A 25,627-nucleotide genomic window follows, 5' to 3' on the forward strand; every position below is an offset into this window, starting at 1 on the left:
AAGTCTAATATGATTGACGGCTCGTGGTCGGGATGGACTAGTCAGATATGGATCATTTCCCGATCATCGAGACAACGTTCTTTGTCAAGTATTGTCTGCCCCTGTGATCATGTTAAAGAAAATGAACTCGTGCAACATATATTTCTGAGGGACTGAGTTACCTCCCAGTGACATACTGAAAGTGTTACTATAAGAATGACATCAATGATTCTGTTCATGCTTTTTACTTTGTCAGTTATGTCAATTAATGGTAAGAATAAAATCGTATGTTAAGGTGAATAAATATTTGTATCAGTTAACTTAGCATTAAAAGTAGAATTATTTTTGGTTTGACAGAGTTTTTAATAAAATTCGACTTTCTTAAGCTTCTGGCAATATTTTCAATATATTATTAGTTTATATCTTTTATACTTTTTAGTTGAGAAACTCTTTTTCAACAAATATAAAACAAAAAATAGTAAGGCTAAATGAAAAATCTAGTTATTTAGATTACAGCGACCATAATCTATGAAAATGTTTCTTCTATTTGGTTGCAAATTCCACGTTGGGGGGTAAAGACATCCGAGCCTATAACAGAGATGAACCACGCAGTAGTTTCCAGATCAGGCTTAGTTGACGAAAAAATATTGTTAACAATTTTTAAAATGGAAATATTTGAAGAAAGTTTAAAAATATACGTATTCTAATTCAACATGTTACTACGTAATATTTTATGCCAACACTAAAAATATAATTCTATAATTAACAAACACTAGAAACCGGCTCCACTCAGGCGATATATTATTTATTTTGACCGAGACATCTCTTCCTTTCTACAAAGCTTCTATTAACTCTTTCTGTCTGTCGTCTGTCTGGCCCTACACACGTTGTTTCTCCCACACCCCATCTCGGATCAAGCTGAAATTTTGCACAATTCCTTTACTTCACAACACAGAATCAATAAAAAAAAATTAACCAATTAGTTAATTAATTATTGGTAATTAATTATTTTGTTTGGTATCTCTAACAAGAGAAAGAAATTGTACTTGACTGAGGTGGTGGTATAAGCTGAATTAGTCCACTTTGTAGGTCGACGCTTTAAGTAAACTTGAAACAAACATAGATAACTATACAATATTCTATCTTCTTACACATGTCACTAGTAAAGTGGTTAAAATTTCGGCTTGAGTCATGAGTTCGAATTCACGTCGTCCCCCCCCCCCCATTTTTTTTAATCATATAGTTGCTTTTAAAAAGCGATTACGGTAAAATTCACTTAGATATCCCCTCGCACATCCCCCCCCCCTAATTTTCCTCTCAGGTCCACATAGGCCTAAGTGATTATTGAGAAATCTAAGGCATGAAAAAGCGCTTAACAAAAACAATTAGTAAAAATATACCAAATCATACAATAATTTATTATTATTGGTCTAGATCTATTAAAACTTAATTACACTTCGTATAAGTTAAAAAAAATTATTTATTATGTTTTTCTTCTTTTTTTTACCTACCAATAAACGGGCTGCATTTTAACAATATCTTAAAAAAACAAACTGTTAATCTTGTGAATTCTAGTATCTGTTGAATTGAATGGAAGGGTCCTCTCTCTGTCTCTCTCTGTACCTGGAACTTTCTTTTTGTCTTTTTCAACTTGCGCATCGTTATGTTCTCTGACATAGACTTTTGACTTAAACCGAATAACCCATTCTATACCCCTCCACATAGCACACAGGCGCATATACTTTACGGCCGCAAATTTTAGTATCACTTTTGTAATACCCCCCCCCCCCAACATAAACGTTAGTTAACATACATGACTTTTCTTCGGCTTCTCAATTTAATATCGAAATATTTAAGATACTCTATGTGGCCTTTCGAACGGAGCCCCGATCCCGATTTCAAAATTTTCGGTTTCTTTTTATTATACTGATAACCCGAAGTTGTTTTTCCCCATCCTCCAATGACTGGACCTCTTCCCACTCACGTTTCAGCTCTTGAAGTCTAGACATAGCACTTTTGGTTAGCTTGTTAATCAACTGAATGTCTCCCTCCTTATTCCAGACATAGCACTTCTGGTTAGCTAGTTAATCAATTGAATGTCTCCCCCCTCCTTATTCCAGACATAGCACTTCTGGTTAGCTAGTTAATCAATTGAATGTCTCCCCCCTCCTTATTCCAGACATAGCACTTCTGGTTAGCTAGTTAATCAATTGAATGTCTCCCCCCTCCTTATTCCAGACATAGCACTTCTGGTTAGCTAGTTAATCAACTGAATGTCTCCCTCCTTATTCCAGACATAGCACTTCTGGTTAGCTAGTTAATCAATTGAATGTCTCCTCCTTATTCCAGACATAGCACTTCTGGTTAGCTAGTTAATCAATTGAATGTCTCCCCCCTCCTTATTCCAGACATAGCACTTTTGGTTAGCTAGTTAATCAATTGAATGTCTCCCTCCTTATTCCAGACATAGCACTTTTGGTTATCTAGTGAATCAATCGAATGTCTCCCTCCTTATTCCAGACATAGCACTTCTGGTTAGCTAGTTAATCAATTGAATGTCTCCCTCCTTATTCCAGACATAGCACTTCTGGTTAGCTAGTTAATCAACTGAATGTCTCCCTCCTTATTCCAGACATAGCACTTCTGGTTAGCTAGTTAATCAATTGAATGTCTCCCTCCTTATTCCAGACATAGCACTTCTGGTTAGCTAGTTAATCAATTGAATGTCTCCCCCCCCTCCTTATTCCAGACATAGCACTTTTGGTTAGCTAGTTAATCAATTGAATGTCTCCCTCCTTATTCCAGACATAGCACTTTTGGTTATCTAGTGAATCAATCGAATGTCTCCCTCCTTATTCCAGACATAGCACTTCTGGTTAGCTAGTTAATCAATTGAATGTCTCCCTCCTTATTCCAAACATAGCACTTTTGGTTAGCTAGTTAATCAATTGAATGCCTCCCTCCTTATTCCAGACATAGCACTTTTGGTTAGCTAGTGAATCAATCGAATATCTCCCTCCTTATTCCAGACATAGCACTTCTGGTTAGCTAGTTAATCAATTGAATGTCTCCCCCCTCCTTATTCCAGACATAGCACTTTTGGTTAGCTAGTTAATCAATTGAATGTCTCCCTCCTTATTCCAGACATAGCAGTTTTGGTTAGCTAGTGAATCAATCGAATGTCTCCCTCCTTATTCCAGACATAGCACTTCTGGTTAGCTAGTTAATCAATTGAATGTCTCCCCCCTCCTTATTCCAGACATAGCACTTCTGGTTAGCTAGTTAATCAACTGAATGTCTCCCTCCTTATTCCAGACATAGCACTTCTGGTTAGCTAGTTAATCAATTGAATGTCTCCCTTCTTATTCCAGACATAGCACTTCTGGTTAGCTAGTGAATCAATCGAATGTCTCCCTCCTTATTCCAGACATAGCACTTCTGGTTAGCTAGTTAATCAATTGAATGTCTCCCTCCTTATTCCAGACATAGCACTTCTGGTTAGCTAGTTAATCAACTGAATGTCTCCCTCCTTATTCCAGACATAGCACTTCTGGTTAGCTAGTTAATCAACTGAATGTCTCCCTCCTTATTCCAGACATAGCACTTCTGGTTAGCTAGTTAATCAACTGAATGTCTCCCTCCTTATTCCAGACATAGCACTTCTGGTTAGCTAGTTAATCAATGGAATGTCTCCCCCCTACTCCTTTTCCTCACATTTATGTTGGCGTGGTGTTTGATAGATGTTGACCCCTTTGGACCCATTACATTTATTTTATCTTGTGAATTATAGAACACATCATTATAGAAAATAGCATCAACTCCCATCCCATAAAAAGAATTGATATTTAAACAGGTCTATGAAACCCTTACAATGACCCAGACCATTCTGTAGGTTCTAAATTCTAGATGCAGAGAAAAGACTGTGCTACTATTGCACAGGTGAGAAATCGTTTTAGTCTTTGTTCTCACCAACAAAAAAAATAAATCAATCTAACTTTGTGATGAGGCTATAGCGGTGTTCTAGTGGTGTTCTAGTGGTGTTCTAGTGGTGTTCTAGCGGTGTTCTAGTGGTGTTATAGCGGTGTTCTAGTGGTGTTATAGTGGTGTTCTAGCGGTGTTCTAGTGGTGCTCTAGTGGTGTTCTAGTGGTGTTCTAGCGGTGTTCTAGTGGTGTTCTAGCGGTGTTCTAGTGGTGTTCTAGCGGTGTTCTAGCGGTGTTCTAGCGGTGTTCTAGCGGTGTTCTAGTTGTGTTCTAGCGGTGTTCTAGTGGTGTTCTAGCAGTGTTCTAGCGGTGCTCTAGTGGTGTTCTTAATTTCAACCGTGTTTAAAAGGAAGCGGAAATGAATACACAATGTAACGTATAGCATATTAAAACTAATTTGAATTTGGGAAAAATTAAGATAATATGTTTGTGCTATTTGTATGTATGCTTTATGTATAGAATGCGGCCTAAGGAAATACCAAAAATAAAATATATAATGGTTTAATAAAAAGTTTGCGGTTTTTCAAATAATTTCGGCGTTCAGGCTGCGAATCCGTTTCTTAGCAAGCTTCTAAGAGATAAAAGGAACCTGTGTACGAATTTTTGTGTGAATCCGTTTGACAGTTTCTGAGATCTCTTTATACATACATAAACAAATCAGTCAGTCAGTCAGTGAGTGATATTTAACGCTTATAATAGAGACTTTTGGAAGACAACTCCAACATTTTTCTTTTCTTTCTATTTATTTACTTTTCCCGTTTGTATACTAGTAGAGACATTTCCCTTCAGTCAGAGTCCATTGAGTAGACAAGACAGGGAATGGTTTGATGGATTGAACACGTCTCTTTCGACACATGGACTTGAACATGGAGGAGTAACGAGTAAAATAAAAACAAACATTAAAAAAAAACCAGACTTATAATGAGTGAAATTACATCAATTATTTGGAATCAATCCTATAATTACTTTTTAATGGCTAATATATATTCATATATTTACAATACCATAGAGTTAAAAAAAAAAGAATAAGCCGATTGGTTTATTAGTGAACCTTGCCTTTAAAACACTAATCAGAGAGGACTATTAAAATTTGTCATGTCAGTGTATGTATTTTGCCATCTTATTGGTAATGTCCGTTGACCTTTATTTCGGATGGAACTTTTTGAGATAGGCATACTGATAACTCTACACAATCGCATTTAGTTACTCTCCTCTTCTTGCGACTTTTACGCTATCTGGCTATCGTACATGTTTACAAAAGTCTCGTTCGCGCTTTGATATAAACAAGGTTAAAAAAATTTGCTTGAGTGAATTCGAACTCAAGCCTCCGTGGTGGAAGGCCGACATGTTTAGCTACTCAGCTATTCAATTACTTATAAAAAAATAAAAGGTTTATATTTTATCTACATTATTGTGATTATTGTCACGGGTCTTCCGTCGCCGCTTTAATATAATTTCCATATAAAACGAAATTAATTAATTACTACTTATTGATTAACTAATTGTCATCGACAAAAATAATTGTGCAAAGATTCAGCTTGATTCGAGAATAGGTAGTTGGAGAAATAACGTGTACAAGATTTGTACCAGACAGACAGACAGAGTGAGTTGATAAAAAGAAAGAATGAACTAGATTTATTGGTTTTGTAGTTTGGTTTTAATTGCATTCCCTCGTGGACGACATCCAAAAATGTAGAGTTTAAATTTTATAAGCTTACTCATTTTTGTTTCTTCTAATGCTTCAGGGTTTAGTCAAAAGTCGGAATGTTTACTAGAAGCAGCTCCAAGACACATTGGGGAAGTGGAAGCAGACGAGGAACCAGAAGGTCACGAGGAACTCCTATCTGTACACCCAGCAGGAGAAGAGAGAAAAAGGATGGGGGAGGGCGAGGAGGAGGAGGAGAATGAGGAAGGAGAGGGAAGAGGATACAGGAATCAAGGTCACGCAATGGAAGGGCCACCACATGTTGGTCAATCCGAAGGTCATAGAGGTCGAGGTTTTTTGGACGAGGAAGGCGAGCTGGAAGATCGAAGGAGGAGACACAGCCCAGACACGTTGACGGGGACACTAACCTGTCCACCAGACGCAACGATACACGTCTTGAATGTCACTGTAGGCTTTACAGTCGGCCAACACTGTCACCAGGTATGTCATGCAGTGACAACACTGTCACCAGGTATGTCATGCAGTGAGTCACCAGGTATGTCATACAGTGACAACATTGTAACCAGGTATGTCATGCAGAGCCAACACTGTCATCAGGTATGTCATGCAGTACCAACATTGTCATCAGGTATGTCATGCAGTGACAGCATTGTCATCAGGTATGTAATGCAGAGCCAACACTGTTATCAGGTATGTCATGCAGTATAAACATTGTCATCAGGTATGTCATGCAGTGACAACATTGTCATCAGATATGTAATGCAGTGCCAACACTGTCATCAGGTATGTCATGCAGTGCCAACACTGTCATTAGGTATGTCATGCAGTGCCAACATTGTCATCAGGTATATCATGCAGTGACAACATTGTCATCAGGTATGTCATGCAGTGACAACATTGTCATCAGGTATGTAATGCAGTGACAACATTGTCATCAGGTATGTCATGCAGTGACAACATTGTCATCAGGTATGTAATGCAGCCATCCTGATTTCCTTTCCTAGGATTTAACAATAAACCATTACCTCGTGCTGGTGGCGCGGCGGCTGACCGCTTCCGAACGGGGGGTCTCAGATTCGAATCCTGGTGAAGAATGGGATTTTTAATTTTGGGAGTTCACCCAGCTTTAATAGGTACTTGACATTAGTTAGAAAAAAGTAAAGGCGACTGGTCGTTGCGCTGGCCACTTGACACCCTCATTAACCGTGGGCCATAGAAACACATGACCTTTACATCGTCTGCCCTATTGATCGCAAGGTCTGAAAGAGGAATTTTACTTTTTTATAACCCCGTGTTGGCCTGCAAAATAAATAAAGACATATCCCATAGTTTCAACTAAAAACTCACAGACTTCTGCTGTTTAGTTGTCAGGTGTAATGCCATGGTATTATAGGATAACATAATGAACAATTTTGAAATCTTCTGTTCCTGGCTAAAGAAAAACAACAAATAAATAAAAACAATCAACAAAATGATGTTTTCAAAGGCATTTGCTCCTTTAAGAATATGATGACTTTTCATAAAAGCTTCAATTGCACCTTTAAAAAGTACCCCGTCCCATTCATTCCCCTTTAATTCTATATCAAATACAACATTTTATGATAGCAAACAACAAAACAATTGAAGCCCAATCATAACAGGGAAGTGAATTAGTAATGAGCATAATGAAGAATTTCTTCAAAACGTGGAACAATAATTACAAAGAAAAAGAGTTAAGATAAAGATTGTCTAGAACAAATTTAGTTTTGAAAGATAATAGAGTTTTCCCAGTGTGGCTAATTAGCTAGTATTTTTTCCCCAAAGATATACATAAACTCAAATTTCTAGGGAAAATCTTTAGAGCTGTTTTCGAGAATCGCGGATATCCACCCAGGTTTTTTTTTACCTGATAAGAACTTGCAAGCTAAATAGAAGAATTGTAAAAGTGAAGTAAATCTAGGATGCTGTATTTTCAAACAATGTTCAAACTAAAAGCAAAACCAACACTTCAGACTCTATCGTCTTTGGTTCTAGGCTGGATGTCAAGCGGGGTCAACAAAAGCCAGTCAAGTGATGAACTGCCAAGGATTGACAGGTTTATGTAACATTGGCATTCAAAGGAATTACTTGATGCGGTGTGGTCAGACTGTGAACTTTGCCCTTGTCAACTACGAGTGTGTGCCAGGTATTGTGTCATCTTATCTTATAATTTACAGACGTTACTCCATAAGAGAATTAGAAGAATTACAGAAATTGGAATCTAATTGGAACACGTCTTTTCGTACTTGAAAATGCTAGCTATTAAGAATAACAGCAACTAAAGCAAAAATAAATAAATAAATAAATGACTTGTTTTGGTAAACCAGTTTAACAGACTAAAATCTCAAAATATCTATGTGTAATGATAAATGAAAAGGTATCCTACATACCGATGATATTATTTTTAACAAAATCAAATAAAGCATTAGGATTATTTTATAAAAATTAAAAATCAAACAGAAACATTAATCTAATATGTTATTTATTCTTAGGCCAATTTTAGAATATGCCTCCTCTGTTTGGGACCCCCTCAAGAAACATAAAGTAACTTGAACAGACGCTAAATAGAATCTTGAGCTTTAAAACAAACAAATATTCACATTAGTAAAATCATTAAATTTAAGACCATTCTGGACAGACGAATGAAAAGTAAAGTATCAATAATAAATACGTAAAACATTAAAACCATGGTCTTAGTTTTTTGTTTTTAAACTTCGCCCCTCCAACCACGGCTACGCTCATGGAACTGGCTGACTGTAGTTTGTTTAAGCTTATTGTAGAAAGGGGGAGTTTTAACGACGAAACCCCCTTGGCTATGCTCATATAGTTTATTGACTCTGGTTTGCTCTAAATTTATATTTAGCTTTTTTTTTTTAAACTAAAACCCCGCTGGAGGTGAGTTTTAAACTCAAAACCTTCATGAGGGGAATTAAAAATCAAAATCCATTGAGGGGGTATTTTAAACTCAAAACTCTCTGAAGGGGGTATTAAACTTAAACTTCCCTTTGCTGAGCTCATTTGATTCGTGGTCTAAACTGCCCACATATTGCGACGTATCAGTTTAGTGTTGAGGCCTTCTATAACGCCTGACCACGCCCAGACGACCTTTCAGCAATTGAAAGTTAAAATGTTGGTCAAGATGGAATGAATTGTGCGGAGCTCTAGAGGACTTACAACTTACCTAAATAAACGTTCTCTTCTTGGACTTTCACTCAAATTGATGTATATGCGTTGGGGAGAGGAAGGCTCAATGCAAGTAATGGCCATGTCAACCTGCTCAGGTTTTTTGTAAATCTGTTTTAGTTGGCACGGTTTTCATCTGACTTCTCTCAATAGTTTTTCTGTTATTGAAAGTGATTATCACATTCGTATTTATCGTTAACTTGCTTCTACAAATCATGGATATAATAATACACAATCAACAAATATCCAGTCAATAAATACCCAGTCAACAAATACTCAATCAACAAATACACAATCAACAAATACTCAGTCAACAAATACCCAGTCAACAAATACTCAACAAATACACAGTTAACCAAAACTCAATCAACAAATACCCAATCAACAAATAACCAGTCAACAAATAATAAACAAATACTCAGTCAACAAATACCCAGTCAACAAATATCCATTCAACAAATACCCAATCAACAAATACCCATTCAACATATACCCAGTCAACATATACCCATTCAACATATACCCAGTCAACATATACCAAGTCAACAAATACCCAACCAACAAATATCCAGTCAACATATACTCAGTCAACATATACCCAACCAACAAATACCCAGTCAACATATACCCAGTCAACATATACCCAGTCAACAAATACTCAATCAACAAATACCCAGTCAACAAATACTCAACAAATACACAGTTAACCAAAACTCAATCAACAAATACACAATCAACAAATAACCAGTCAACAAATAATCAACAAATACTCAGTCAACAAATACCCAGTCAACAAATACCCAATCAACAAATAACCAGTCAACAAATACCCATTCAACATATACCCAGTCAACAAATAACCAGTCAACAAATACCCATTCAACATATACCCAGTCAACATATACCCAATCAACAAATACCCAACCAACAAATACCCAGTCAACATATACTCAGTCAACATATACCCAACCAACAAATACCCAGTCAACATATACCCACTCAACATATACCCAGTCAACAAATACTCAATCAACAAATACCCAATCAACAAATACCCAATCAACAAATACCCAAAATCAACAAATACCCAATCAACAAATACCCAGTCAACATATACCCAGTCAACATATACTCAGTCAACAAATACCCAGTCAACAAATACTCAACAAATACACAGTTAACCAAAACTCAATCAACAAATACACAATCAACAAATACCCAATCATCAAATACCCAGTCAACATATACACAGTCAACAAATGCACAATCTGTATGTTCAGTACAAAGTTTCTTTAAAAAAAAACAGGAGTAGAGCCATTCAGATTTTCATGTGGAGGATAACATCGAGTTATTAGATTTAATATCTTATTTCAATTTTTTCCCCTGATGCATCAAGAAACTAAATGCTGTTTGATTACTGACTTGTTTGTTGCCTTAGGCTTATTTTTCATGCTATTAGTAAGGATTTGAGTATTTTTAGCAAATGCTTTTGAAAATAATTTTCGTTTTGAATGAAAGAAACATTTTTTGCATGTGTGCAGTATATGATAGCAGTATATGTTAGCAGTATATTTTAGCAGTATATGTTAACTCTACGATATAGCCCTGCTTTACTTTGAACGGTTGTTTAATATTTTATGGATATTCGAAATATGTAATGACAAGAATAAATATTATAAATTAATGTCATTGTTATTGCTCCAGCCGCCAAGAAAGTCAATATTTGTAGCAAGACAGACGTGGAAATCTCTGGAGCAGTTATTGTGACGTCACCCAACTACCCGGCTGCAGCCAGTGGACAGCAGACGTCAGGTGGTATATCCACTTGTGAATGCACTCTTCGAGCTGAAGGTGGAGCAAAATTGGAGATGGAATATCTCAGGTGGAACTACCTTTAAGTTTCTGTGTGTGTGTGTGTGTTTACTTTATCTAAAAGAGGCGCGGTGGCTGAGCGGTAAAGCGCTTGGGATCCCGAGTTCGAATCCTGGTAAAGACTAGGATTTTTAATTTTGGATCTTTGGGCGCTTCTGAGTCCACCCAGCTCTAATGGCTACCTGACATCCGTTAAGAAAAAGTATAGGCGGTAGGTCGTTGTGCTGGTCACATGGCCTCGGCAACAGATGACCTTTACATCATCTACCCTATAGACCACAAGGTCTGAAAGGGGAACTTTTTCTTTTCAATTTATCTAGAGGTAGTTTTGAACCTATAATTGCTATCCAAGAACATTACATTTAAGTAAAACATTAAACATATTTTTATTCACTTCAATGTTTTAGATGTAATTTTGCTGAGCGGTGAAGAAAACAAAATCAATTCAGATATTTAAAAATAAATAACAACGAAGGATTTTGGCCATACGATAAAGGAGAGAACTAACGAAAAAAAAAAAGACTTTACGTTCTTCTTGATAGTTTAGAAAGCAGTTGGCTTCTCTTCCACTTTGGCTTAGCTTGCGTAAAGTGAAACCTTAAAAACTCATCATTTCTTATGTATGACCAGTATCACTTACCAGCATCACATGTAAAATCCTAGAACACATAATATGTAGCAACATCATAAACCACTTAGACACAAGGTCCTCCCCCCTTATACCAACATGGCTTTAGGAAATATAGATCATGTGAAACACAACTAATAGGACTAATTGATGATTTTTCAAAAGGTTTAGATAATAGTGAACAAATAGATGCTATCTTACTAGATTTTTCCAAGGCTTTTGACAAAGTTCACCACCATAGTTTGCTTAAAAAATTAAAATACTTCGGCATTAATGGTCCACTGCATCAGTGGATTAAAGATTTTCTGATAGGGATAGAACAAACTGTAATAATAAATGGCTCTAAATCAACACCGATAACAGTAAACTCAGGTGTACCTCAAGGAACAGTCTTGGGTCCACTACTATTTTTAATTTACATAAATGATTTACCAAATTGCATTAGTTCAGGAACAAAAGTCAGATTATTTGCAGACGATTGCATAATATATAGAACAATAAAAACAACATAAGACACAGATATTTTACAAAGAGAATTAGATGAATTACAGAAATGGGAATCTAATTGGAGCATGTCTTTCCACCCAGAAAATTGTCAGTTGTTAAGAGTAACAAAGAAAACTAAAATAAATTAATTCCACATATCTTATTCATGGCAAACCAGTAACACAGACTAAAAACGCAAAATACCTAGGTGTTATAATAAATGAAAAACTGTCATGGAATCCACATATTGATGAAATTATAAAAAAAAATCCAACAAAGCATTAGGGTTTATTAAAAGAAATTTCTATAAATCAAATAAGAAAATAAAACTAAAATGCTATTGAACCTTGGTTAGGCCAATAATAGAATATGCTTCCTTCGTTTGGGACCCCTCAACTCAAGAAAACATTAAAAAACTGGAACAGACACAAAATAGAGCAGTGAGATTCATAACAAACGAATATTCACATTTGACTAGAGTAACACCTTTAGTAAAATCACTAAATTTAGAAAGCCTTCAGGACAGAAGACTCAAAAGTAAAGTAGCAATTATACATAAAACACTGAACCATAATCTTCAAATACAAAAACAAAATTTAATAAAATACTCTGAAAGACACAAAGATAAAGGCACATTCCTCGTCCCATATGCTAGGACAAATTTGTACAAATACTCCTTCTTCCCTAGTGCTATTAGAGCATGGAATGGATTGCCTGAGCTAGCCAGGAAAACCAGTGACTTGACAGAATTTAAGTCATTGGTTAATATGCATGACTAAATGCATGACGCGTAGGACGTAATCATCTTCTTTTTTGAAGTAATGTCTGTATTATATAAGATAAGATAAGATTATGACCTTATTATTGAGATAAGTTTTTTTTATGGCGATAAATCAAAATAAAATGTTAAAAATTAAATATACATCTCGATGACTTCAGCTTGCAGTTCCTGTGTATTCTCACAATTTGCACATCATTAGACCAGACCATGCATTTCGTTATTACATATAATTATTCATTTTTAGAGGCCCCGAAAGGGGAAAAGACGCTATTAGTTTTGTGTGAAATGTCTGTCCGTCCGTCCGTCCCGTTTAGATCTCGTAAACTACAAAAAGATATTGAAAATCCGTCATCATGATATTTTAGACCTTTCAAAGTTCTGATGCAACGGCTAATTTTCTCTTTTCTTAAAGGGAAAAATTTAAATTTTAAAATAAACTATGAAATTCAAAGAATTAACTAAGTTACAAATCATATATGTGTACAAGTTAATTCCATTAATAGGAAATACAATTTAAAGACTGCTTAGATAATATCCACTATCGTAGACCCCCATTTACATCTCATTGACCCCGAGTTTATTTTTTTACTCTCGTAGACCCCCCTGGAAGTCGTCGTAGATCCTTGGGGGTCTATATAGATCACTTTGGGAATCACTGCTCTAGAATAATAGGACACCTCAGGGTTTTTTTTTGTTTTACAAAATGTTTTTTTTTTATGTGGTTTTAAATAAGAGTTTGATCCTATACAAAACAATTAGATCAATTAGATAATCATTATAAGACACCAGTTAGGCCAGGTCTAACTTCACCTTCACTTTCACCTATCCCTTGGCTTGCTGGACCGTTGGGACACCACACATCTGTCAACCTTCTTTCTTCATTCTTCTGTCATTCGCCTTTGATAGATTTTCATTCTGATATTCTTTCTGAAAATATGGAAACCTGCCTTTTTACCTGCCAGGTGGACCACTTCGGGGCCGATTTTGAGTTTGTGTTTCCACACTAACTGACTTTGTAACCTTGTTAATAGAGTAGTAGAGTATAATTTTTGATGGAAAAACGTGTTTTGGAAACCCAAATAATGGACACTCCTTATGTCAATTCTGCTCAACATATTGACACTACTGTTGAACACAGGACTCACTTGCCTGGGACTCAAGGACATTGCGATGGAGATACACTTCTGCTTGAGAGACCTGACATCCAGGGCCGGTACATTTTGGAGCATGAAATCTGTGGACATAACGTCAGCAACAACATCATCATCCAAGACAACATCCTCCGCATCACACTGTTGGGCGGGTCACCTTTACAAGATACTAAGTCGGGTTTTATTGTTAAGTTTCTTGGTAGGTATGTTAGTCATTGTTAGTCATACATTAACAAGTATTTATTAATTATTAAGATTATAGCTCGTATAGGTAGAAATGTTATTTAGATGTGTCTAAGAAGTCAATTAGAAAATAAAATATCTGATTCTGTACTTTCATACATTTGAATGTTTTTGTAAACAAAGCAGTTGGTTGCGACCAGTGGTCAATCTTGCTGGACAATCACAACATACACTCAAGCTCTTTTAAACATTTTTCTGTCACTCTTGCGATTCAAACATTAAGAAATGCAATTAAAGACATTTAAAAAAAATTGTGATTGACAATATCTAGTTGACGAAAACAAATCGTTGGATTCAATATTGTTTTTGGATTTCTCTTCTGTATATCTAAGAGCTCTTTTAAATGTAACTGTAACACATTTTCACATCAAAATGAAAACCAATGCGGTATTGGAAGCTGCAAAAGTTTTGATAATTCGACAAAATGTGCTCTTCGGACAATTTATTTCTGACACGTTTTTTTAAGTTTCATTATAGAAAAAAATCTGCTTCCAGATATATGAAACAAACAAGTGCATATATTCTTTGAGCATGAGATATTAAATTGTAGAAAACTGGATCTCAACAAACTCTTGCCTCTTGTACGAGAAGTGTCTTATAAATGTTTTCTAATCTTTTCTAATCACAGCTTCATCACAGTCAGGAGCAGCTACTCTGTTTCATATATCTTGTAATGACTCAACATCTTCAACTTCTGGCACCAAAACCATAGGGACAACATCAGGAAAATCAGCAGTCAGTAGCTTGTAGTTTTAGTCAGTAGCTTGTAGTTTTAGTCAGTAGCTTGTAGTTTTAGTCAGTAGCTTGTAGTTTTAGTCAGTAGCTTGTAGTTTTAGTCAGTAGCTTGTAGTTTTAATCAGTAGCTTGTAGTTTTAATCAGTAGCTTGTAGTTTTAGTCAGTAGCTTGTAGTTTTAATCAATAGCATGTAGTTTTAGTCAGTAGCTTGTAGTTTTAATAAGTAGCTTGTAGTTTTAATCAATAGCTTGTAGTTTTAGTCAGTAGCTTGTAGTTTTAATCAATAGCTTGTAGTTTTAATCAATAGCTTGTAGTTTTAGTCAGTAGCTTGTAGTTTTAATCAATAGCTTGTAGTTTTAGTCAGTAGCTTGTAGTTTTAATCAGTAGCTTGTAGTTTTAGTCAGTAGCTTGTAGTTTTAATCAATAGCTTGTAGTTTTAGTCAGTAGCTTGTAGTTTTAATCAGTAGCTTGTAGTTTTAGTCAGTAGCTTGTAGTTTTAGTCAGTAGCTTGTAGTTTTAATCAGTAGCTTGTAGTTTTAATCAGTAGCTTGTAGTTTTAGTCAGTAGCTTGTAGTTTTAGTCAGTAGCTTGTAGTTTTAATCAATAGCTTGTAGTTTTAGTCAGTAGCTTGTAGTTTTAATCAGTAGCTTGTAGTTTTAGTCAGTAGCTTGTAGTTTTAGTCAGTAGCTTGTAGTTTTAATCAGTAGCTTGTAGTTTTAATCAGTAGCTTGTAGTTTTAATCAGTAGCTTGTAGTTTTAATCAGTAGCTTGTAGTTTTAGTCAGTAGCTTGTAGTTTTAATCAGTAGCTTGTAGTTTTAATCAGTAGCTTGTAGTTTTAGTCAGTAGATTTAGTTTTAATCAGTAGCTTGTAGTTTTAGTCAGTAGCTTGTAGTTTTAATCAGTAGCTTGTAGTTTTAGTCAGTAGATTTAGTTTTAATCAGTAGCTTGTAGTTTTAGTCAGTAGCTTGTTGTTTTAATCAGTAGCTTGTAGTTTTAATCAGTAGCTTGTAGTTTTAGTCAGTAGATTTAGTTTTAATCAGTAGCTTGTAGTTTTAGTCAGTAGCGTGTAGTTTTAGTCAGTAGCTTGTAGTTTTAGTCAGTAGCTTGTAGTTTTAATCAGTAGCTTGTAGTTTTAATCAATAGCTTGTAGTTTTAGTCAGTAGCTTGTAGTCTTAATCAATAGCTTGTAGTTTTAATCAATAGCTTGTAGTTTTAGTCAGTAGCTTGTAGTTCTAGTCAGTAGCTTGTAGTTTTAATCAGTAGCTTGTAGTTTTAGTCAGTAGCTTGTAGTTTTAATCAGTAGCTTGTAGTTTTAATCAGTAGCTTGTAGTTTTAATCAGTAGCTTGTAGTTTTAGTCAGTGGCTTGTAGTTTTAATCCGTAGCTTGTAGTTTTAGTCAGTAGCTTGTAGTTTTAATCATTAGCTTGTAGTTTTAATCAGTAGCTTGTAGTTTTAGTCAGTAGATTTAGTTTTAATCAGTAGCTTGTAGTTTTAGTCAGTAGCTTGTAGTTTTAGTCAGTAGCGTGTAGTTTTAGTCAGTAGCGTGTAGTTTTAATCAGTAGCGTGTAGTTTTAGTCAGTAGCTTGTAGTTTTAGTCAGTAGCTTGTAGTTTTAATCAGTGGCGTGTAGTTTTAGTCAGTAGCGTGTAGTTTTAATCAGTAGCGTGTAGTTTTAGTCAGTAGCGTGTAATTTTAGTCAGTAGCCTGTAGTTGTTTTTTTTTGCAAAAGTAACTAAAGATTTGATCACAGAGTGATAATAAGTTGTTTGAAGAACTCAATTATTTTGTGTCCTTCAATAGGCACTCCATTCACACACAACAAAAAAACAATGTAGTGCTAATATTTGATTACACTGTAGTTGACAACATCGGACTGAAGGTCATCATAATTAATACACCAGTAAGGCTGACAATTCAGCTGTATATTATATAGCTTCATTAGTTTTCATTTTTGTCTCTTGAGTTATGTTCTTTCATGATAATTCCGTGACTGTAGCTAGTGGGTGAAAATGTAGTCACCACGAGACGTTGAATATCATTGGAAGACAGTCGATATTTTCTTTTCTAGAGTTTCCTCTTCTTCCTATTGTCAACATGTCCAGAAGACATTCAAAGGCGGCCCCAACGAATGTTATAACTCTAAAATCAAAATGTCGTTGGCGTCTTGAAGATAATGTCCTCCAGCTTCACAACTATTTTCCTCTAAGATCTGAAATGCTGAAATGACAAAAACATTTCAAAGTTGAAAAGGTCTTGTAGACATCTTTACAACAATCCATGGCGAGATTTTTAGGCAAACATTTGGAAAGAACTCTGAATTTATTGCCCGCTACTATATTGTTCTGGCTTCTCAATGTTGAAGACAGTATATATGTTACCGCTAAAGTGAGAAATCTGTTAATTTGTAAAATGCCCAGCTTATCTTCACAATAGTTAATTTGTAAAATGCCCAGCTTATCTTCACAATAGTTAATTTGTAAAATGCCCAGCTTATCTTCACAATAGTTAATTTGTAAAATGCCCAGCTTATCTTCACAATAGTTAATTTGCAGCTTTAATGTGCGGAATAGCATTTAAACTAGTTGAAAATGAACGGCTTCTGAACAGTTAAGGTTGAGACTGGGGTTAGTTTAAAGTTAGGGTTAGGTTTTATAGTTAGAGTTAGGGATTAGGATTAAGGGTTGGAGTAGGTTTATTATGTTTAGAGTTACGAGTAGGGTTAGGGTATCGGGTATAGGATACGTGTTAAGGACAGAGTTAGGGGCTTGGGTTAGGGTTATCTATATAATCTATACATAAATCATTTTTCTTTTTCACTTTAACTAGTGTCTAGTAATGTAATGTAAGTAATGTATTGGGGGGGGGGGATGACTAGTGACTTGCGCTGGAATTTGGATTAGAGTGAGGATGATTCGCGCAACACGTCGACCTCGCTCTCTCGCCCTAAAGCCCGTCCTTTTCCGGAAGCAAGATTTGGTAAAGACGTCGGGTGCAGTGGATGACCAGAGACTTTCTGTGTGTCTTGTCCTGCTCTTGAGTGCTCCACAGCACTGTGCTGGTATTTGCCTTTCTGTCCGATTAGTCTAGTTTTGTGACGTTACCCACAGGCCGCCAAGTTCAGACTTTACATGCTAGGTTTGACAGAACCTAAGTGTACTGAGTGCCATGGACACTTCAGATACCCTCTACTTGTACGCTTTATCTAAGTAATGTGAACATATAAAATAATTGTCCTCAAATTAACAGATTTCCTAGTCAATGTGCTCAATACATAGTTAATCTGCACATCAACGGATTTTCGCGCTTTGGTGGTAACATTTATACTTCCAGACCTGATTTTTAGACTCTTTATGCATAAACTGAATAGTTTGATCACAGAATCACCTTACTAGCAACGGAAACTGCTTCCTACCATTACTCTTCGAGAACTGGCTATATTGTTGTAGAAAGTTAAAATAGTTTACAAAATAAACAAGTGCAGTTCATGAAAACTTTTGGTATTTATTTTCTTTCGTGTCTTGGACTTTGTTGCAATTTTTGGAAGGTAAGTCTAGTACAGGTCTAGTACAAGTCTAGTACAAGTCTAGTACAGGTCTAGTACAAGTCTAGTACAAGTCTAGTACAGGTTTAGTACAGGTCTAGTACAAGTCTAGTACAAGTCTAGTACAGGTCTAGTACAAGTCTAGTACAAGTCTAGTACAAGTCTAGTACAGGTCTAGTACAAGTCTAGTACAAGTCTAGTACAAGTCTAGTACAAGTCTAGTACATGTCTAGTACAGGTGTAGTACAGGTGTAGTACAGGTCTAGTACATGTCTAGTACAGGTGTAGTACAGGTGTAGTACAGGTCTAGTACAGGTGTAGTACAGGTCTAGTACAAGTCTAGTACAAGTCTAGTACAAGTCTAGTACAGGTCTAGTACAAGTCTAGTACAAGTCTAGTACAGGTCTAGTACAGGTCTAGTACAGGTCTAGTACAAGTCTAGTACAGGTCTAGTACATGTCTAGTACAGGTGTAGTACAGGTGTAGTACAGGTCTAGTACAGGTCTAGTACAGGTCTAGTACAAGTCTAGTACAGGTCTAGTACATGTCTAGTACAGGTGTAGTACAGGTGTAGTACAGGTCTAGTACAGGTCTAGTACAGGTCTAGTACAAGTCTAGTACAGGTCTAGTACAGGTGTAGTACAGGTCTAGTACAAGTATAGTACAGGTCTAGTACAGGTCTAGTACATGTCTAGTACAGGTCTAGTACAAGTCTAGTACAGGTCTAGTACAGGTCTAGTACAAGTCTAGTACAGGTCTAGTACAAGTCTAGTACAGGTCTAGTACAGGTTCTAGCTTTTTGTCTTGTCTGCTAGCGTCCACTTTTAATAGCCTCTATTAGAGGAGTGCTTCCTCTTAAAGTACACATTGTGTGTGTGTGAGTGACAAAACTAATTTCTCTTACTACAGGCACGTGACCAAGTGGAGGCGAGAATTGCCCAAGCAAGAGCCCAGTCTCAAGGTCATGGGGATACAAATGTCGACAATGCGGTGAAAAACGAAAAAGAGACAGATCAAAGTTCGCCAGGTCAGACTAGTTCAAATTTGCTTAAAATGTGATTATTTAAATACCTAGGGTCAAGCATAACAAGAAATAGAGATTCAATAAGCTTGGCTTCCGCTGCCATGAGCAAACTGTGGAAAATCTGGAATAGTAACATCAGCTTTTCAGTAAGATTAAAACTGTATTCTTCTCTAGTGATCTATATACCTTTATATGGTTGTGAAAGTTGTACACTGAGCGCTGAGGCTGAAAGAAAAATTCATTCCTTTGAGAGTCAATGCTACAGAAAAATGCTGGGTATCAGGAAAAGAAGACAGATGAGTTTGTAGTGTTACAAGTCAATACTCTGGCTGGCAAAAAAGTAGGAATTCTTCAATACTATAAGACATTTTATAAGACATGACTGACTGTTAAAAGTCATCCTTCAATGCCCTGCTTAGAACAACTGCTGACCGGAAGAGTGGAGGGATTTAATTGCTCGAAATGTCACAGAACCACTACGACAAGAGGCATGAGATAAAATGTAATATAATCTTTAAAAAAAACATAATTGTATGAACGATTGATTCAAAATATTACTATTATTCTTTAGTTTATTAATACAATAATTAAAACATGGACGTCTTTGTGATTACTGTACACAATTAAATAGAAGTTCGTTTAGGGCTGCTATCAATAGTAACAATACTGTCGAAGTAAAGAATGACAATAGTCAAGTTATATTCATATTAAGTTTCTTAGGTCTGGACATTTCTCTATACGGTCTTCAACTAAATCTAGACTAAATGTCTCAGATTGTTTTGAACTTCAAGATTCTATAGACTAGTGTTTGCACTTCTAACCAATGTATACATTAAATTCTCTTCAGGAGTATTGTCAGGAGTAGTTGCTGCCCTTGCTTCAGTTATTGTCATAATGGGATCTATTGCAGCTTACGTCATTCACAAAAGGTTAGGAATATTCTGTTTTATAGTAAATTCAAGTCCATTGCGGGGAGATATTTGTCTACCACAAAACTGTTAGGTATATCGACACATCGGGGACTACGCTACCCTGCGCCATCGTGGCGCCAGCCTGGGAACGGTTATAAGAAAAAATGAGTATGCCAAAATGGCAGCTAAACAAGAATTCCGCTGGGGTGCCTCAGAGGTTCGAGATCATTCTCGTTGCACAGTTCGGGGTTGGAAATAGAGCCCCTATAACCATGTCAATAATTCACACGCCGTTCCCTAAGGAACTGTTTTACAAAAGGCGAGTCCCGCAAGGTTAGTGTGGAAAAGAAAAGTAAGATGCTGGGGGTTCCCGGTGTGCTCGACCCTCGGTCACCTCTCTAGTGCATGCATCCGGAGATCACTGGGAACAGTGACACCAACTTGAATCTCTTCCAAACAAAACAATCTGTTTAGTCAGAGTGGTAAATGGGAGCGGAGGGTTTCAGCTCTCGTAGCCTCATCGTTGCGTCTCCATGGAAACGTCTAAAAGTGGAACTAGATAGTCCATTGACATGTTGCGATTCAGGCCTACAAGTAGTTACCCTTGGCGAGCTTTTCTTTTTTTTTATGTCCTCGGGGTGAGGATAAAGCAGAGACCCTGCAGCACAGTCCAACAAGTCCACCACGCCATTCCACGCATTGGGCCGACATTAGAGATCCGTTGCTGAAATGTTGTACCCTAAAGTACTGGCGGTTACAGTATAGGAAAATGAATCGAATTCCCTGTGGTTAGCGCTGCCTTTGGATTCGTATAGGTTTAGGACTATATATGGTACCACCCAACCCAGTAATTGTCACTACCATTGTGAAACCTTCAGACAGGACTTGGGTTGAAGAACTCTCTCTCGATCCACGCCTGGTCGTTGGATAAAATTCTTTGCAACGACTAATCGAGAAATGGCGTTTTTGGCGCCGATTCTCTTCTCTACTGGAGTTCATTTTGCTGGGCTAGAGGCCTAGAGTCTGAAGAGCCTTCGGCTCAACTCTACCGACTATTTGAAATGGCATATCGACGACTCTAGAAATATGTATGTTTATCTGTACGAAAGTTAGGGAAAAGAAAGATATTGAACTTATTTACAAACTTTCCTTATGAATTGATATTGGTATGTAACCTTAAGGATACACGTGTCTAGCTTCAGGTGTCTATAAAGTTTGTTTTTGTTTGCAGACGACAAAGGCGTCGTCAAGAAAAAGAAGAAATAGAAAGGTACGGCACAAACTTCGTCTGTAACGAGCAGTGGTACGGAGCTGGGACTAGTGGTGGACCATCAACCAGCACGTGAGTTGAACTTTATATTGATGTACAGATGTGAGCCTAGTAGCTGACTTCCAGAGTATCGCCTTGTTGATACAACTTACCAGTCTTTTTCATACATGTTCAAAAGAAATAATTTTATGTGATTCAGGACTTCGGGGTTTATATGTACACCAATGAACATCATGTGAGTGGAGTGGAGAGGTTTAGGCTACTAAGACTTTGAAATAAATATGCGGAATGAATATAATGTAGGTGAATAGGAAAAGGAATATTCTTGAACACAAACTCGCCTCGACTCAATCACCTTGATTGGAAATCTACTCACCATTCCATAGTTAAATCTAAAACATTCACTGATTGAAAACATTTCCTCTACCTAAACTTTCTACGGCTCAGCCCCCTCCCCTCCCCATAGACATACCAATTGTATTTTCCCCAGCCATTTACCAATAGAAGGGACAGAAAATAGACAAGAGTTATTGAATAGGAACAAGAGGAAAATACGAAATGGATCAAAACAATGAGATTCTAATAAAATGAAATCACGAGATGCTCTGTCAAAATGACAATATTTAGACAATATTTTTGTTTTTTTGTTTGTTTTGCAATAATACTGAAATTGACTTGATAGATAGTTAGGTCATGTCATGAAGACAATGTTTCCCCTCGTTTTCGTATTTGATCATTACAACTTCACTTGAAACAGTGTCTTTATCTTCTGCCATGTTTCAACTTCATTACAATACAACATCATTGCAATACAACATCATTACAATACAACATCATTACAATACAACATCATTACAATACAACATCATTACAATACAACATCATTACAATACAACATCATTACAATACATCATTACAATACAACATCATTAGATTACGACTTCTCCTCTACATGTTTAAATATGACTCCAGACCAGATCCATATGGCACATACAGTCTCCAGAGTCTGCTGTCTAAAGTTGTTGTACTTGGCAAACAGCTGATTCGTTCTGGACGTTCTGAAACTGCTTCCAGCGATAGCAACACTGAGTATTCTTTCAGCAGTGACCTTGTCATGCACTCACCAAAAACAAGTACTGTATATTTTTTTAAAATTCATGTAGATTACTAATAAAATACTGAAATAATAAATAATAATTTAAGAAATAGAATATTCAGAAGTATTGTTTCCTTTTCAAATTTATAATTTTATATTAAGTAAATTGACATTTTAAACTTACACAAACATTTTACTTTCTGATTTAATAAACATTTTCAAATTGCAAATCCATAAATCGCAATCTTGGTTTGTGTGCAAGTATTGAAGAAAACTGAAATAAATTTTTAACCCCACGAAATAATGTGTATGCACTTTTGTGTACTGTAGAATAAAAATAAAAATAAAATGTGTAAACAAATAGCAGATTCCTTTACATTATCTTTAGAATGAGCATCTCCAATAAATTAACAAAAGAAAATAAATATTTTAAATAAATATTTTTGCACTAGTTAAAGTCTTGTGTCTTGTGTCTCATTCAGTGACCCATCTATCACAAGAGAAACCGGTGACTTGCTCAAACAAGAAGACACTCAAATCCATTCATGTTCAAGCGGAGCCATCAATCACCGCACCAGCACCTCCCCCTAGACGGACTAAAGGAAAGCACGCCACCAGCGACAGCCCTTACGACAACGCTGACCCAACAACATCTGAAGTGGTCTACCTGTCAGAGAAACTCGAGGCTTCTGGAAACGCCTCTGGTTCTGAAGACAGTGCTTACTCCGAGGATACAACCAGCGTTAACAGCATAAACACCGAGGAAATGACTGAGGGGGCATACAACAACATACAAGAGGAACATTATAGCACTATCCCAGAGATGCTAGCCGCGGCCAGGACAAGCGCAGTTATACACTGATCAGAACTGTCAACTTCTTAGATATTGTCTTGTTTCCAAACAGAACAATACAAACTATTCATTCTCTATTCTGAAAGAACTATGTGCATACATTAAAATTTTACTATACATAAAAACAATAAATAAAGCTTTTATTTTGTTTGAATTTTAATTTTCTATATATATCATAGCGAAAGAGAAAAAGAGACTGGTCATGTAGTATGTCTAGTGATGGGCAAAAGTTAACTAAAAAGTTGCTAACTTTTAGTTTAACTAAAAAAAATTAGTTAAGGCCAAAGTTTAATTAAAAAATAAAAGTTTAGTTAAAATCCTAGTTTAATTATTTTTTTTAGTTACAAACTAAAAAGTTTAATTACAAATTTTACAAACTTTTTTAACATACATACCAATAAATATTTAGATCTATGTAATTTGGAGAATATATATAATGAATAATAGAGAGGAGAGTAAACAAGAGGGTGCACAGGTCACTAGAAAGCCTTTTGACATTTACCCTATAATGGCCGCTATTCCCGCCTTTTCAAAAAAATACACGTGTTCATTATATTTCTAGCAAGTTTCACTGCTTGATAAATCCTGATTCTATAGATCTACATTTTTCAGCTTTTTATTAAACACCAGTGTGTTCTTATATAGCTGTAGGCAAAGAATTTTGCTTTACTATAGATCTCAAAGAAAAGTCGACTCTTTTTATTTAAAAACTTTTTACTAGATCTAGAGTTAGAGTCAAGTGACGTCTAAGTCTATTAGTATTATTAGTTTAGTCTATTACTACTGAATACTTATACTACTATTAGATCTAGATCTATAGTCATAATAGTCTATATATTTAATTATTTTAGTCTCTTAGTCTTAAGTAGAGTCTAACTCTTAGTAGTCTTAGTCTTAAATCTAGATGTAAATTTAAAATTATAAGTCAATATTATAGATCTATTAATTGAAATCTAGATCTAGGTCTATATTACTTTACTTTATTAGACTAGATCTATTAGTATTAGTTTAGAGATTCTTGTCTATAACTATAATATGTAACTATTCTAGAATTAGTCTAGATTAGATTGATTAGATCTAATGATCTAGATATATCTAAATTACTTATTATACTAAGACCTAAGATGCATAGATGATAGATCTATAATACTAATAATAGTCGTCACTATACTAGATCTAATACTAAATTAACCAAATCTATACTAGATTCTACATCTACATCTATGATCTACTTCTATTAGATCTATAATTATACTTATATCTACTATCTAGATCTATTAGATCTATATCTAGTATTATCTACTAGAGTATATAGATCTAAATACCCATACTTAGTTATAATCATAATTATAATAATCTAAAATCTCTAGGTCTAGAGTTACTAAGATATCCACTAGACTCTATCTAGATTTTAGATCTAATAGTAGTAGTTACCAGTATTACCAGTATTTCTTAGATTATTTTTAGCTTAAAATATTAATTATTTGATCTAGGTCTAGGTCTAGTAGCTAGATCTAATTCTAGATCCAGATTATATTTCTGATCATTTCGTTTGTAGAAGATATTAGATCCAGAATATTCTAGAATCTAAAGTTAGTTAGAGAGTCAACATGCAGTTTTATCATTACTTCTAAAAGGTAACTTATAATACTTATATTAGAACTTGGACAATTACTTCTAATTTCTTTCTATAATAGTATCATTCTAGTGATTCTATTAAGATCTACATCTATCCCATAAAGACATTTAAATATTTTTTCATGTGCACAAACATTTTGCTAAAGAGATTGGTTGTGCTTTATACTTTATATTTTCATGTTTGGCTGTTTCGTCCTTAAAAAAGGTCAAAATAGTTAGTAAAAGTTTAACTCAAGTTTTTTAGTTTAGTTTAACTAATTTTATCAATTTGTGGTTAACTAAAAGTTTAATTACTGTTTTTTAGTTCAAACTTAGTTTTAGTTTAACTAAAAAAATTTAGTTTAGTTCCCATCACTAAGTATGTCATCATTCACGTATCGTAGATTATTAGAAGCGAGATAAAGTAAGACAAATAATCAAGACGTATGTCCACTTGAACAGCTTCTGCTCGATCGAAATCTTCTTGTCTACATTCAAAATGAATAACCAAAAAAAAAAAGTTATCCTTGATTCACGCAACGCAAAAATGAACGCGAGAGTAGGCTACACTATTTAACATTTTTCAGTAAG

The 25,627-nt window shown here is 35.5% G+C and overlaps 1 protein-coding gene across 1 annotated transcript; it reads left to right on the top strand.

Moving 5' to 3' along the window:
• Positions 1-30: 30 nt before the first annotated feature.
• Positions 31-23,548, top strand: LOC106069421 (uncharacterized). The gene is made up of 11 exons (XM_056034208.1): positions 31-250; positions 5,706-6,106; positions 7,640-7,790; positions 10,532-10,709; positions 13,733-13,944; positions 14,617-14,723; positions 19,175-19,292; positions 20,137-20,218; positions 21,432-21,542; positions 22,443-22,603; positions 23,049-23,548. Exons 1-11 carry the CDS (start codon positions 196-198, stop codon positions 23,426-23,428), a joined length of 1,956 nt encoding a protein of 651 aa, XP_055890183.1. The 5' UTR covers positions 31-195; the 3' UTR covers positions 23,429-23,548.
• The last annotated feature ends 2,079 nt before the right edge of the window (positions 23,549-25,627 follow it).

Source organism: Biomphalaria glabrata, chromosome 6 (genome assembly GCF_947242115.1).
Source record: "Biomphalaria glabrata chromosome 6, xgBioGlab47.1, whole genome shotgun sequence".
Lineage (NCBI taxonomy): Eukaryota > Metazoa > Mollusca > Gastropoda > Planorbidae > Biomphalaria > Biomphalaria glabrata.